Here is a 15555-nt window from a genome sequence, read left to right as displayed (position 1 = left end):
TCAGTAAAAGGGCAGGATGGCTTAGAATTTATGCATTGTGTTCAGGATTGCTTTTTGCAGTAATATGTTGAGACGCCAACTAGAGGGGGAGTGGTTTTAGATCTGTTGTTTGAGAATGGAATGGGGCAGGTGACGGAGGTAAGCATTGGAGAGAACTTCAGATCCAGTGATCATGGGTCCATTAGCTTTAGCTTAATGATGGAAAGGGAAAGGTCGGGTCCGAGATTGAAGGTCTTCGAGTGGGGGAAGGCCAGATTTGGAGAAATTAGAAGGGATTTGCAGAGAGTTGTGTGGCCTGATCTTTTTGCCGGAAAGGATGTAGAGGAAATTTGGGGGGCATTTAGGGGTGAGATTTTGAGAGTACAGGATCTTTATGTTCCAGTCAGGCCGAAGGGGAAGACTAAAGATTCGAGGGAGCCATGGTTTTCTGATGAAATTAAGAAGTTGGTTCGGGACAAGAGGAAGGCCTATATCAAATATAAAAAACAAGGGATTGAGGAGATGTATGATCGTTATTTAGGTTGTAGGAAGAACCTTAAGAGGGAAATTGGAAAGGCAAAAAGAAGGTATGAGGAGTCCATAGCTAATAAGGCAAAGGGAAATCATAAGGGTTTTTACAAATATGTGAACAGTTAAAGAAGGGTTAAGGATAGAATAGGTCCACTGGATGATGGGACTGGTGAACTATGTCAGGAACCGTAAGAGATGGGAGAAAATTGAACAATTTTTTCTCGTCCGTATTCATGAGGGAAAGGAACATTGGGCTATATGAGATAAGAGAGGCAGAGGGCTTAGTTATAGAAAGGATAGGGATTAGTAAAGCAAGAGTTTTTGGAGCTTCTTGGGTCAATTAAGGTGGATAAGTCTCCTGGTCCTAATGGGATTTTTACCAGGACTTTAAGGGAGGTCAGGGAACAAATAGCGGGGGCACTGACAGTGATTTTTCAAAGATCACTGGAGGAGGGGGTGGTACCACAGGATTGGAGGATTGCAAATGGAGTTCCATTGTTCAAAACAGGCAGTAGGTGGAGGCCAAGTAATGATCGGCCAATAAGTTTGACTTCGGTGGTGGGGAAGGTTATGGAGGATATTCTTCGAGATAGTATACACTCATATCTGGATAGGCAGGGATTGGTTAGGGGGACCCAGAATGGGTTTGTAAATGGAAAGTCATGTTTGATGAGCCTTGTTGAGTTTTTTGAGGAAGTGACAAAAAAGGTGGATGAAGGTAGAGCGGTGGATGTGATCTATTTGGATTTTAGTAAGGCTTTTGATAAGGTTCTGCATGGAAAGTTAATAAGGAAGGTTCAGTCACTAGGAATTAGTAGAGAAATTGTGACTTGTGTTCAAAGGTGGCTGGGAGATAGACAGCAGAGAGTCATGGTGTACAACTGTATGTCAGGTTGGAGGGCTGTTACAAGCAGGGTGCCTCAGGGATTGGTGCTGGGTCCCTTGTTGGTTATCATTTATATTAATGAGGGTGTGGTTAACTGGGTAAGCAAATATGCAGATTATACAAAAATAGGGGGAGGGCTGGATAGTGAGGTAGATTTTCTTGGATTTGATTTGTTTGGAAGAGTGGGCTGAAAGATGGCAGATGGAATTCAATGTAGACAAGTGTGAGGTGTTACATTTCGGTAAAAATAACCAGAATAGAACATATACAGTTAAGGGGAGAGCATTGAGGCACACAGAGGAGGAAAGGGACCTGAGGGTTATGGTACAGAGTTCACTGAAAGTGGATTCCCATGTAGACAGGGTGCTTAAGAAGGCATATGGTACGCTGGCCTTCATAAATCATAGTGTAGAGTATCGGAGCTGGAAGGTGATGCTGCAGCTGTTTAAGGCATTGGTGAGGCCAGGTTTAGAGTATTGTGTTCAGTTCTGGTCTCCAAATTATAGAAAGGATATAGATAAAGTGGAGAGGGTGCAGAGAAGGTTTACAAGGATGTTGCCTGGCTTGCAGCATCTGGATTACAGGGAGAGATTAAGGAGACTGGGACTTTATTCATTGGAACGTAGATGACTGAGAGGGGACGATAGAGGTATTTAAAGTTATGAAAGGAATAGATAGACTAGACATAAACAGACTCTTTCCCCTGAGGCAGGGGAGGTTGGAACCAGAGGCCATGAGTTAAGGGTAAGGGGGCAACACTTTAGGAGAAATATTAGAGGTGGCTTTTTCACTCAGCGAGTGGTGACAGAACGGAATGATCTTCCAAATGAGATAGTTGCGGCAGGGTCCCTTCTGACATTTAAGAGAAGGTTGGATCCAAACACTGTGCTCCACACCAGGGTCATGCCCAGCGCGGAATGCCACACTGACCAGCTTGTTCGCTGCAAGCTCAACCTTCACTTCAAGCCAAAGTCCAGGAACAGTAAAGCCCCCAGAAAGAGGTTCAATCTTGGAAACTTGCAGTCAGACGAAGTGAGAGGAAACTTCCAGGCAAACCTCAAAGCAAAGCTCGAGGATGCAATCCGCCTCACGGACTCGTCCCCTGAAACCCTCTGGGATCAGCTGAAGACTGCCATACTGCAATCCACTGAAGAGGTACTGGGCTTCTCCTCCAGGAAAAACAAGGACTGGTTCAATGAAAACAACCAGGAAATCCAGGAGCTGCTGGCAAAGAAGCGAGCTGCCCACCAGGCTCACCTTGCAAAGCCGTCCTGGCCAGAGCAGAAACGAGCCTTCCGTCGCGCATGCAGCCATCTTCAGCGCAAACTCCGGGAGATCTAAAATGAGTGGTGGACTAGCCTCGCCAAACGAACCCAGCTCAGCGCGGACATTGGCGACTTCAGGGGTTTTTACGAGGCTCTAAAGGCTGTGTTCGACCCCTCACCCCAAGTCCAAAGCCTGCTGCGCAGCTCAGACGGCAAAGTCCGCAGCGACAAGATCTCTATCCTCAACCGATGGTCAGAACACTTCCAATCTCTTTTCAGTGCCAACCGCTCAGTCCAAGAATCCACCCTGCTCCAGCTCCCTCAACATCCCTTAAGGCTAGAACTGGATGAGGTCCTCACCCGGGAAGAGACATATAAGGCAATTGAACAACTGAAAAGTGGCAAAGCAGCAGGTATGGATGGAATCCACCCCCAGAGGTCTGGAAGGCTGGCGTCAAAACTCTGCATGCCAAACTGCATTAGTTTTTCAAGCTCTGCTGCGACCAAGGAAAGCTGCCTCAGGTTCTTTGTGATGCCATCATTATCACCCTGTACAAAAACAAAGGCGAGAAATCAGACTGCTCAAACTACAGGGGAATCACGCTGCTCTCCATTGCAGGCAAAATCTTCGCTAGGATTCTCCTAAATAGAATAATACCTAGTGTCGCCGAGAATATTCTCCCAGAATCACAGTGCGGGTTTCGCGCAAACAGAGGAACTACTGACATGGTCTTTGCCCTCAGACAGCTCCAAGAAAAGTGCAGAGAACAAAACAAAGGACTCTACATCACCTTTGTTGACCTCACCAAAGCCTTCGACACCGTGAGGCAAATACAAGAGCGCCTCGGATGCCCCCCAAAGTTCCTCAACATGGTTATCCAACTGCACGAAAACCAACAAGGTCAGGTCAGATACAGCAATGAGCTCTCTGAACCCTTCTCCATTAGCAATGGCGTGAAGCAAGGCTGCGTTCTCGCACCAACCCTCTTTTCAATCTTCTTCAGCATGATGCTGAAACAAGCCATGAAAGACCTCAACAATGAAGACGCTGTTTACATCCGGTACCGCACGGATGGCAGTCTCTTCAATCTGAGGCGCCTGCAAGCTCACACCAAGACACAAGAGCAACTTGTCCGTGAACTACTCTTTGCAGACGATGCCGCTTTAGTTGCCCATTCAGAGCCAGCTCTTCAGCGCTTAACGTCCTGTTTTGCGGAAACTGCCAAAATGTTTGGCCTGGAAGTCAGCCTGAAGAAAACTGAGGTCCTCCATCAGCCAGCTCCCCACATCTCCATCGGGCACACAAAACTCAAAACGGTCAACCAGTTTACCTATCTCGGCTGCACCATTTCATCGGATGCAAGGATCGACAACGAGATAGATAACAGACTCGCCAAGGCAAATAGCGCCTTTGGAAGACGACATAAAAGAGTCTGGAAAAACAACCAACTGAAAAATCTCACAAAGATAAGCGTATACAGAGCCGTTGTCATACCCACACTCCTGTTCGACTCCGAATCATGGGTCCTCTACCGGCATCACCTACGGCTCCTAGAACGCTTCCATCAGTGTTGTCTCGCCTCCATCCTCAACATTCATTGGAGCGACTTCATCACCAACATCGAAGTATTCGAGATGGCAGAGGCCGACAGCATCGAATCCACGCTGCTGAAGATCCAGCTGCGCTGGGTAGGTCACGTCTCCAGAATGGAGGACCATCGCTTTCCCAAGATCGTGTTATATGGCAAGCTCTCCACTGGCCACCGAGACAGAGGTGCACCAAAGAAGAGGTACAAGGACTGCCTAAAAAAAATCTCTTGGTGCCTGCCACATTGACCACTGCCAGTGGGCTGATATCGCCTCAAACCGTGCATCTTGGCGCCTCACAGTTCGGCGGGCAGCAACCTCCTTTGAAGAAGACCGCAGAGCCCACCTCACTGACAAAAGACAAAGGAGGAAAAACCCAACCCCAACCAACCAATTTTCCCTTGCAACCGCTGCAACCGTGTCTGCCTGTCCCGCATTGGACTTTTCAGCCGCAAACGAGCCTGCAACTGTCGTGGACATTACCCCTCCATAAATCTTCGACGGCCAAGCCAAGCCAAAGAGAAGAGAGAGGATGTGTACGTGGAGGTGAGGGGGTTGGAGGGTTATTGGCGGAGAGCAGGAGGTTTGAGCTAGTGGAGTTGTTCTAATGAACCGGTGCGGACTCGAAAGGCCGACATAGCCTGTTTCCGCTTCGTAAATGGTTATATTGTTATAAAGTGACAGTCCCACACAAATGGAAAATTAACAGAACATGGGACCATGTAATAGTATGAATATGCATTGTTTGTCAGTATGTGTGTTTATGTCTGGTCGTGTGTCTGCATGTTTTGCACCAGAGAATGCTGTTTCGTCAGATTGTGTTTGTGCAATCAGATGATTATAAAATTGACGATGACTTCAACAATAGAGCATTTAAACAGAGGCCTTGAGATTTCAGTGAAGATAGATTTTAGTGCAGAAGAGGTCAAGCCTGTGAACCCACTGAGTATTTCCAGCATTTTCTTCATTTGATGCCCAGCATCTGAAGTAATTTTCTTTTATTTTTAAGGCGATACCTTGAAAAGTGCTTCTTTGTTGTAAATTTCATTTAAATTGTAATTAATTAGATTTAGAGTGACTTTCAATAAGCAATTAGATAGAACATCTGAACATGGTATTTGTCGATGTTCTGTCGTATGGGAATGGAGATGGCCCAGCAAATGCCTCTAAAATGTGTGATTAGAGTTTCTGAGTTTTAGTGCCTGGTTTCATTTTAAAGCATGCAGGAGACAGAGAATTCTTGGAATAGGCACTTCAGAAGATGGTGGCTATGGCACTACAGCATATTTAGATCAAGTAATAATTGGCTTCTCATCAAAGAAAAAGGGAGGAGGAGGCAAGTAGCGCAGGAGTCCTCGCACAATTTAGCCCTCGAACCAATAAGGTTGAAGGTATCTAGTGCTGATAACTCTACACTTGAACAATTAATTAATAAGTAAGATTCCAAAAAATCTGCTAAATGACCATTCATAAATCCCGCTGGGTTTGGCATCTGGCTCACCAGGTAAATCTCTGGGAGCTCAGTTCCTGCACTCTTTTTAAGCTTAGTTCATTCCCTGGGAAATTTATTATAATGCTGCGTTGTATATTTTTTTTAAAGTTTGGTTAAATTGCATGAGTTTCAATGTGAATAGCATTTAAATGTAGAAAATCTGCTAATGAAGCACTTCGACCACCTCTAGCATTCTAATCTTATTTTATATATGCAGGAACAACAAAATGAAAAATTCTAGTGGCCTCTGGGGGAATTGGGAGATGTTGAAGACAAGCTTTTTCAAGCATGAGATTGGCCTATTTGGGGCCATAGTAATGTTGTTATTGAAAGCAAAAGAACAATATTGGTATTTGTGGTTTTGTTGGAATGAATGGTCCAGGAAATAAAAACAATTTTTAGTGAATTATATCCTCCATGTAACATCAGTTCTATACACTGCTGCCTCTAGGAATAGAAGGATAAGAGACATTAACACATGGCTGAAAAAATGGAGCAGCAAGTAAGACCTCAGACTCCTGGGCATTTGACCCAGTTGTCAGACAGGGCGCACAAGTGGTGGCCCTTAGAGGTAATCCAAGTATGTTCCCACCAGAGGGAAAGGGAGCCTAACCAAAGCCAGAGCATCTTGAATGAAGAGAAAATAAAATGAGGAAGAAAATGGGAATGTCTGACTGATGTTGGGTTGATGGTATAAGTGATAACTAGACCAGAGACGGAATAAAAAAGAAACAAGCATGCAAGTACACTGGCAACTAAAATATAAAAATCAGTCTTCTACATGCACAAATAATGGGAAGAAGAAGGGGTAATAAAGGAGATCTGTCATGGAGATGGATGGCATGGCAGAGTTGTAAATGAGTGAATCTGTCACTCGAGATGGTGCAGAATCAGGCAAGTCATTTACCAGATCTAAAGGGCCTGCAGTTTCTCCTCCCTCAGCTTCTCTTCCCATAAGCAGTCCTCCATTCTCACTCCTCTTCCTTTGTCAAGTTTAGCTTTTGGTTGTCTGGCCTGCTGTCTCCTAATGTGCCTTGATGTTGAATTTTGTTCAGTAACCTTAGATTATTTCAGTCCATTAAGAGAGCAGTAAACCCGAGTTTATTCCCAACTTATGGTTCTGTCTTTGTGAATTTACCTCTGACCACTTGGGTTACCTGTAGGTGCTCCCGATTTCCACCCATGCCCCAAAAAATCATGGGTTGGTAGGTTAATTGGCCACATGAAATTGCCCTGAATATGTAGGTGAGTGGTGGAATCAGAGGTACAGATGGGAATATGACCAGAATAAAATGGAATTAATGCAAATGCATCAGGTCTTAAGGCCCTCCTTCCATGTTGTGTGACTGATTCTATGCTCCTCTTAATGCAGGTTATTATTACTGCCTGTACTTTTTTATGTGAAGAAACAATCACATTAAACAAGAATTCATGCATCTTGCACCCTATAAATTAATTGTCAGAATGTCGTGCCATTTTTATGTATTGCCTATCAGTTGTATGGAGGAAATCTATTGGTGTCTAGGGCAAACGTAAAGTGGAAGACAAAACTTTCTTCTATGTTCGGTAGTGTTTAGCTTCTTTGATGCCATTCACCAATCAATTGTGATTGCTTATTAAGTTCCCTTGCCTGTTATTAATGATTTTAACTGTCATTTCACAGATTGATGAATTATTTTGAATAAACATTATAACAATTTGATACAGAAATAAAGATAATTCTCTGCATTTCAAATTTTACTGCAAGAATAAGGGTACATTTAATTTATGAGTGAAAACTGAGCCGCTGGTAGCTTATTGCTTCTTGTGAGTGTCGCCCAGAGAAAATGTAAAAGGTAAATTCACAACTGTTGCGTTGTTTTGGAATATATTAAACAACCAGTAAGCTCCACATTTATCAACTCTCAAATCGTATGCAACGCTGAGTATAAATTGATGCTGTGTATTTAAAACATAAGAAGTACATAGAACAGCTGTTTATCAACACAGGATAATTGAAACATTTATGCTGTATCACAATTCAACTTCCGTTGGGGGTATAAAAGAAATGATTGGTACTCTAGACTTGGAAATGCCATTTGGTTGAAACCAATTGGGAGTGTTAATACTAAAACGATATTTTACAAATGATACTTTTCACACAATGGAAATTTAATGTATTTTTGAAATGTTGTTTTATACATCTGATAGTAAATATCGGACACTCAATTGTGTACAATTGCTTTGAACAAATCTGTTTTTTCCAGAGGCTAGACAAGTTGACCCAACACGCCAGTTCAGTTTTTAGTTTATCTGAGGTTAAATAATTGAGCAGTCCATTCTACTTTATTAGGATTTATTCCTCGTATTTCACCTAGTAAATAATTACAATTTTTATTCTGTGAATTTAAAGGTAGCACATTAATTATTTGATGATATCGGAAAACTGGCAAAAAAAATGAGAACAGTATCTTTTTCTTTGATAGCCAAACAATGGACAATCACAAATGGTTGAGCATAGTAGTTTCATTCAATTGAATTTTCTGTGATTGCTATTCTGTATTATGTGTTCTTTGCCACAGTTTGTTTCAACCCCATTTGTTTGTTTTCTTTAAATCTGATGGAAAACTCAATAAAGATAAATTTTCTTTGTCTGTTATAATTGGATTTTTATCTGTTTAGCAGCTATTACTGAGCAAGGGAGATGTGATAGGGATAGGAGGGTACTGACTTGAACAAAAACACATGATGCATGCAATTGCACAGTACCTGCAATGTCTAATTACCTTCTGCTGCAGCTGGCAAATTACTGTCAAGTGGTCACTGCTAATGGAGTAAAATATGTGCTGTATAATTGGAAGTAAGACAGTAAATCCTTTATCATTTGTACCCAAGTCCCACATTTCTTGGATGAAATTCATCAATATCAGAGTGTTCTTTTCAAGAACATGAGAAGACTTTTGTATTCACATTTCCTTGTCGTGAAATGCACTCTTTGTGCCTTATACATGACACATTAATCTGCACTTTTGAAAATTGCACTGGAAAATCTATAAATTACACAGTTACAAAACTTTTTCGGATACTGAGCAAAAATCTAAAAACATCCATAGTTTTTCAATCCTCAAGTGTGTCAGACTAAGTAGAAAAACAAATTTAAATCATCTTTGACAGTGACCAAATGAATGCATGTGCTGTAGATGTTCCAAAACTAAATAATCTGCAGAAAATACATTACCATAAAATTTCCTTTCCCATTTCCACCATCTTAAATTGCCGTTTTTTTTTTGTTTCACCTTTTTGTCCATGAGCTAACTGCATGTGCCCAACCAAAAGCTAAGTTTGTGTAGCATTGTCAGGGTCTGAACTTCTTAACATCGCCTTTGATTAATTGCTGAAGTTTCTTTCCATGAATATAAAATCTTTGTACCTTTTTAATGCAGGATCTATAAAAGTCCATTGTCCCTTTTTAGAAGTTCAGTGTCTATTTATTGTACTCCTTTACACTAGTTAGTTGGTTACGATTTTGAACCGACAGTGAGAAAAAGTGACAGAACAGTTCTTTGAAACTTTAATACAGACCATCAGTGTTAGAATGAAATACTGATCTCATAAATTACTGATGGGGAATAGATTTGATGACATTCCCAAAAAATGACTCATTCATGAATATCATTCTGAATAATTAAAAAGTAACTACTGGTAATCAAGTAGTTGAACGTGCACTTTAAGTCTTGAGGCTTTAGCTTGATAAAATTGCTTTATAATACATACTACTTTTTGTTTTTCCATCAGTTGTATGCTGGAGCTGTCCTTGAAGTATGTGGATGAAAATTGGGAAGGTTCCCCCAAGTCCAGGGTAAGTACATAAAAACTACTTTTGAACAATAGCTGTCTTAGTTTTAGTACAATGAGATCTTGATATCTGCAGATCAAATTATATATAACTTGCAATGTTGTTGCACAGAACATTTCCATTGGTCTGGTAGACTGACAATTAAATAAATTACGCTTTAGCTGAGTGATAGCAGTTTTTGCCCCGATTCAGAAAGATATGGATTGTTACCCCATTCAGGGTCACATTTATTGTCCAATATCCAATATTCAACCTGTCACCAATAAAACTAAAGCTAATTATATTCCCTGCAATGACAGGGATATTGACTACCCTAGCTCTAGAAAAATGAGTCACTTGAGATCATGTGGTGTCTTGTTTTTGGAGTCAGATCCCATCCTTTCTTACTAATGATTTAAAAGGAATAACATGGATGATAATATAAAATGTAACCAGGTCCAGAAATTGGGGATTTTGCATTCCCAAGCCTGAACAAGGCATGAGAAAATGTTCAAATGCTGGTTCTTTTTAAAGGTAGACATTTCAAATGGCAAAATATTTTTCTCAAACATTTTCCACCTGTGTGGTTTCCTGGTATCATATTTGGATTTGCCATTGATTAATTGAAAGAAGTTAATTTCCAGTATTAGTTCACAATTTCAATTTCATTGTGTCATGTAACCATTACATTCATAGATTCGAAGCTGTTTGCTCTCAAATGGATGAAAGAAATGAGGTAGTGTGACATGGCCTGTGTAAACAGGTCATCCTCTGGGCCAGAACTTGCCTGTACTGTCAGACATCCAAGGTGCAGAGGCACATGAAAGCCCCTCTTCAGCCTTCCTGCCGACACACAGACGATTTGACTACGTCCACGTGGACATCGTCAAGCCGCTGCCGATTTCCAGAGGCGCCATGTACCTGTTCACGATGATGGACAGGTTCACTAGATGGTCAGAAGCAGTCCTGCTCTTGAACATCTCCATGACATCCTGCACCAGGACCATCATTGCCAACTGAATAGCCCATGCAGCTTTCCTTCCAATATCACGCTCCATGTAGATTGGCCATGAAGTCCTGGATGTTGGGTATCTGTCATGGCATCATTGAGCTGGCAGTAGTCCCCACAAGGTCCAGAAGACTTCAGCAGCATGTGTAGAGGAGAGCTCCATGGGCTGTCCCAGCACCAAACGAGTCTAATCTCCTCCATGTTCCTGAATTCTTCCTCAGCGAGCTGCAGCTTGTCAGGAGGAAGCCTGCTTGTAGTGGCGGTCCCTGTATGGGGATGTGATGCTGGACGCCATGTTTTGGGACCACAGTGGAGAACTGTGGCTTTTTAAAGGCGGGGAATCCTGCCAAGATTCTGGCAAACTCATTGCTTGATAAGGTTACCAAGTCAAGATGGGGGGCCAGGAACTTGGCTTCTTGAAAGTAAAGGTCTGGAAGATCCTGGAATTGACCAGCTGGCATCTTTTTAGGTCCACCAGGAGGCAGTGGGCTCGAAGGAAGTCTGCACCCAGTAGGGGCTGAGACACGCCCACCAAAGTGGAGGTAAAATGGCAGGAGCCGAACTCAAGCGGGATGGTCCATACACCGTACATATGAATGCTGCTTTGTTAGTGGCGGTGAGGACAATCCCAACTTCCCACTGCAGGTGTCTCAGTTCGAGGGGAGCAAAATGCTGACCTCTGAAACGCCGGCCTGAGTGCCAGTCCCATAGATAAATGAGACTGTCTCGGTGCCTGATCATCAGAGCCATCAGCGACGACCAGCTCCGGCGATTCCGGGTCGGAATAAGGTGAATGGCAGCGGCGGACTCCAGAACCCCATTTCTGATGGTAGAAATGCCACTACTCCGAGTTTGAATCTTGGAGGAGCGGGAGAGAGACTGGGCGCGATGCAGAAAATTGGTCAACGGACACCCCGCTATATTGCTTGTCATACCGCAGGACATCCACATGGGCTCCCAACCTGTGTGGGCACAGAAGTCGTCGTCCGTGAGGAGTAGGCGGATCTCTTCCTGCATCTGTTTGAGAAATATCTACTCAAAACAGTAAGCAGGGCCTGTGGCCATCCATTAACGCCATCATATCATTCATAAGGGCAGATGGCATGCGGTCACTCAGACCATCCATGTAGAGCAGCCGTGCCGCTTGTTCACGGCAGGAAAGGCCGAAGATGTGGATAAGGAGCACCTTAATTGCCTCATACCTGTTGGCAGCTAGCGGCTGATGTCAGAAGTCAATGATTCATCTGGCAGTCTCCTGCTTGAGCGAACTGACCACATAGTAATATCTTGTTGAGTCTGCAATGATCTGCCTGACCTGAAACTGGGCCTCAGTCTGTTCGAACTAGACTTGACGGCTATGAGGTCCAAAAGGTCAGCAGCTTCAGTGAGACTGTGTTACGTGCTCTCGTGTCGTTCATCGTGGGGTCAAAAATGCCGTTTTGGACCATCGGGGTCACCACTGTAGTTGGTTGGTTCAGCTCAATCACAGCTTCCGTGTGGTTTTTCTTTCATTCTCTGCAAAACATACCGACCACAGTAGATTTTCTGATGGGCTTTGAAAATTTTTGACAAATTACCATGGGATTATATTGGAATCTACTTAATGAGCATTAATTAGATTTCTTTGGCTTGGCTTCGCGGACGAAGATTTATGGAGGGGGTAAAGAGTCCACGTCAGCTGCAGGCTCGTTTGTGGCTGACAGAACAAATTGATTGAAGAGCTGGTTAGGAGGGTAGAAATGCAGTGCATAAACAGAACATTTCTGGAGTTGACTGTCAAATCCTACATCTTTTCCACCATTCCATTCAATCTTGGCTCATCATCTATATCATATTTCTGCTCTCTCCCCATGCCTGAGAAATATATTCTTTAAAGCAAATAGAATGAGGGAACTTCTCATCTCAGATCTCCTTCTTTATTAACCTGTGACTGACTCTTTTTCTAAATATCAGAACAGGAGTCTCCCCAGCCCTGTCAATATGTCGTCACTTTCAAGATTTCAAATAGATCCCCTTTCATTCTTCAAAGCTCTAATGCATAAACCCAGCTCACATTATCTCTGCTCATATGGCACTCCTATCTGAGGAATCTTTGCTGTATTCCCTCAATTTAAAAAACAAGAAATGGGTTGTAATAAATAAACAATAATGTCCTTTGGGATTCTTTCCTGGTGCAATGTTTCTCTTTGTATTTCTTTGATACAAGGCAAAAGATAGCTATATTCAAGTGCACAGATGTTATTATAATAAAATGAAAATAAATTACAGGGGTATAGGTAAAGGAGAAAAAAGATGCATTAAATATTGGTGTCAGTATGCATGATAAATTTCCTTGGTTAAAAAATTGTAATTTGTGAGACTATTGAATCAGATTAAAGATCAAATGATTTCCAAGGGAAATAATAGATGTTCTTTCTATCACTAAGCAAATAGAGTGTATAGTGTTACAAGATCAAACCAGCAACCACAAAGAATACATATCACACAGGGGTAAAGATGAACAATTACTTTATGAACAAAAAATTCACAAAACTTTAATTTAAACTCCCCCCTTTTATACAATGCCCACTGGTTACTATGCAAATCTTTATAACAGTATAAAGCTAAAAAATTCCCCAGCCTAAATATAACATGTAATTAAAGTCTAAGTTATATTTCTAACCAGCCCACAGAAAAACTTAGACACAAAACAAACACAAAACACACAAGACTCACAAAACTTCGATCTCAACCGAAGCAAAGATCATAAACAAAATTCAGTTTGTTTGGTAAACTGAAGCCAAAAGATCTTTGTGAGAGAGAGAGAGCACAAAATTTGAAGTTGTCTTGTGTTGCTTGCAGAGAGAGGAACCACTGGCTTGGTCCGGATCCTTCTGGCTGCCTTCAGAATGTTCCTCCTTTTTGAAATCCCAACATTCTAAACTCTTCTCCAGACCATGATTCATGCTCTGGGCCTCCTTCCGCTCCACAGCACCCCCACTGGTGGTTTATCGTCCAAGTCCAAAAATGTTTAGATCATTTTCTGCACATGCCCAGTCCATCTCCCACTCTCTCAGCAGTCCACCTTCACCTTGGCTCTCTAAGACAAACTCACTTTTCAATTTAAAACCACACAACACATAGGCCAATACACAACACAGAACTCTGTAACACCTCCCCTGCTAAAAAAAATTGGTCCACAAGAACAAATTTTTAACAATTAATGGAAGTATTACATGAATAAAATAAAATAAACACTCCATTTTTTTTACAATAAGTATGTGAATAGATTCATATCTACCCAGATTAACATCGTGACAAACAATATGGTATTACATTATCCGTCCCCTTTATGTGTGTTATAATTAAATCATACTCTTGTAATAGTAAGCTCCAATTCAATAACCATCTGTTCTTATTTTTCATTTTAGACAAAAATTAATGGATTATGATCAGTATATATTATTAACGGTTTTTGAGCAGTACAAATATACACATCAAAATGTTACAAAGCTAAAACAAGCGCTAATAACTCCTTCTCAATGGGCAAGTAATTTCATTGATGATCGTTAAACTTTCTCGAGAAGTACAAAATAGTATGTTCTACTCCATCACCATTCTTCTTCTGTAATAGTACTGCACCAACCGGTTCGTCGCTGGTGTCCACGGCTAAAGAGAATGGCTTTTCAAAGTTAGGGAACAAAAGTACAGGCTGATGGCATAAAATTGCCTTTAACTTCAAAAACACTTCCTGGCATGCATCTGACCAGATAAATTTTTCTTTCCTTCCAAGTAGTTTTGTTAATGGGAGTGCAATTTCTGCAAAGTTTTTATAAAATCTACGATAGTAGCCAATCATACCTAGGAATCTCCGACGAGCTTTCTTATTACTGGGGATAGGGAACACAGTGATAGCCAATACATTTGCTCCAACCAATGCCACCAATCCCTGTCCTACCACACAACCCAGATAAATTACAGTGGCATATCCAAACTCACTCTTGTAGAAATTAACTGTGAGGTGTGCTTCCACCAGTCTCTGAAATAACTGCTCTAATTCAAGCATGTGTTCTTCCCATGTATCCATACTAATTATTAAATCATCGATATAGGCTCCAGTGTGCTCCAAAGCCTGAATTACTGCATTAATCATTCTCTAAAATGTGCCAGGTGCAATAACATATGAAAGGCATAACATTATACTCATACAATCCCGAAGGTGTAACAAATGCAGAAATCTCCCTGCCTTTCTCTGTCAAAGGAACACACTAGTATCTTTTTAAGAGAACAATCTTTGTAAGAAACTTAGCCTTCCCCACCTTATCTATACAATCATCTGTTCTGGGAATAGGGAACGCATCAGTCTTTGTCACCATGATTACCTTTTGATAATCTGTACAAAACATAATTGAACTATCTGGCTTAGGCACCAGAACACAGGGTGAACTCCAATTTGAACTTGATTTTCGGATGATGTAATTTTTCAGCATATAATCCACCTCTTGATCCAACAATCTGCTCTTTTCCTGATTAACTCGGTAAGGATGCTGCTTAATAGGCTTAGCATCACTGACCTCCACATCATCACAAGGCACAGTAGTTCTTGTTGGAACATCTGGGAATATATCCTTAAATTTCATAAGTAATGTCATAATTTCTTCCCTTTCTGATTTAGTCAAATGCATTAACTTGGTGTCTAAGTTTTGCAAAACTATAGTATTTTTCAGCCTGGGGCTTATCACTTTCTGTGCTCCTTGACCTTCCACGAAACATATCTCCTCCTTACTCTCCTCTATAACTAACACCTTGGTTGGAATCTTAGTCGCCTCCTCAGTCATTTTCTCAAAGTAAGGTTAAAGCATGTTCACGTGACAGACTTGTGTTTCTCTTCGACGATCAGGCATCTCAATGACATAGGTGACCTGGTTAATTTTTGATTTCACCTTATATAGTCCTGAAAACTGAGCTCTCAAATCGTTTGACTGCATTGGAAACAAAACCAATACTTTGTCG

The 15555-nt window shown here is 41.7% G+C and overlaps 1 protein-coding gene across 1 annotated transcript in view; it reads left to right on the top strand.

Moving 5' to 3' along the window:
* Positions 1 to 15555, top strand: part of selenof (selenoprotein F) — a 68672-nt gene that overhangs the window by 25945 nt on the left and 27172 nt on the right. The window contains exon 3 of the mRNA XM_069939108.1: positions 9515 to 9578. Within this exon, the coding sequence (XP_069795209.1) occupies positions 9515 to 9578 (64 nt within the window). The remainder of the gene's footprint in view (positions 1 to 9514; positions 9579 to 15555) is intronic.

The sequence above is a fragment of the Narcine bancroftii genome, chromosome 5 (genome assembly GCF_036971445.1).
Source record: "Narcine bancroftii isolate sNarBan1 chromosome 5, sNarBan1.hap1, whole genome shotgun sequence".
Lineage (NCBI taxonomy): Eukaryota > Metazoa > Chordata > Chondrichthyes > Torpediniformes > Narcinidae > Narcine > Narcine bancroftii.
This window is presented reverse-complemented; position numbering and strand designations above follow the sequence as displayed.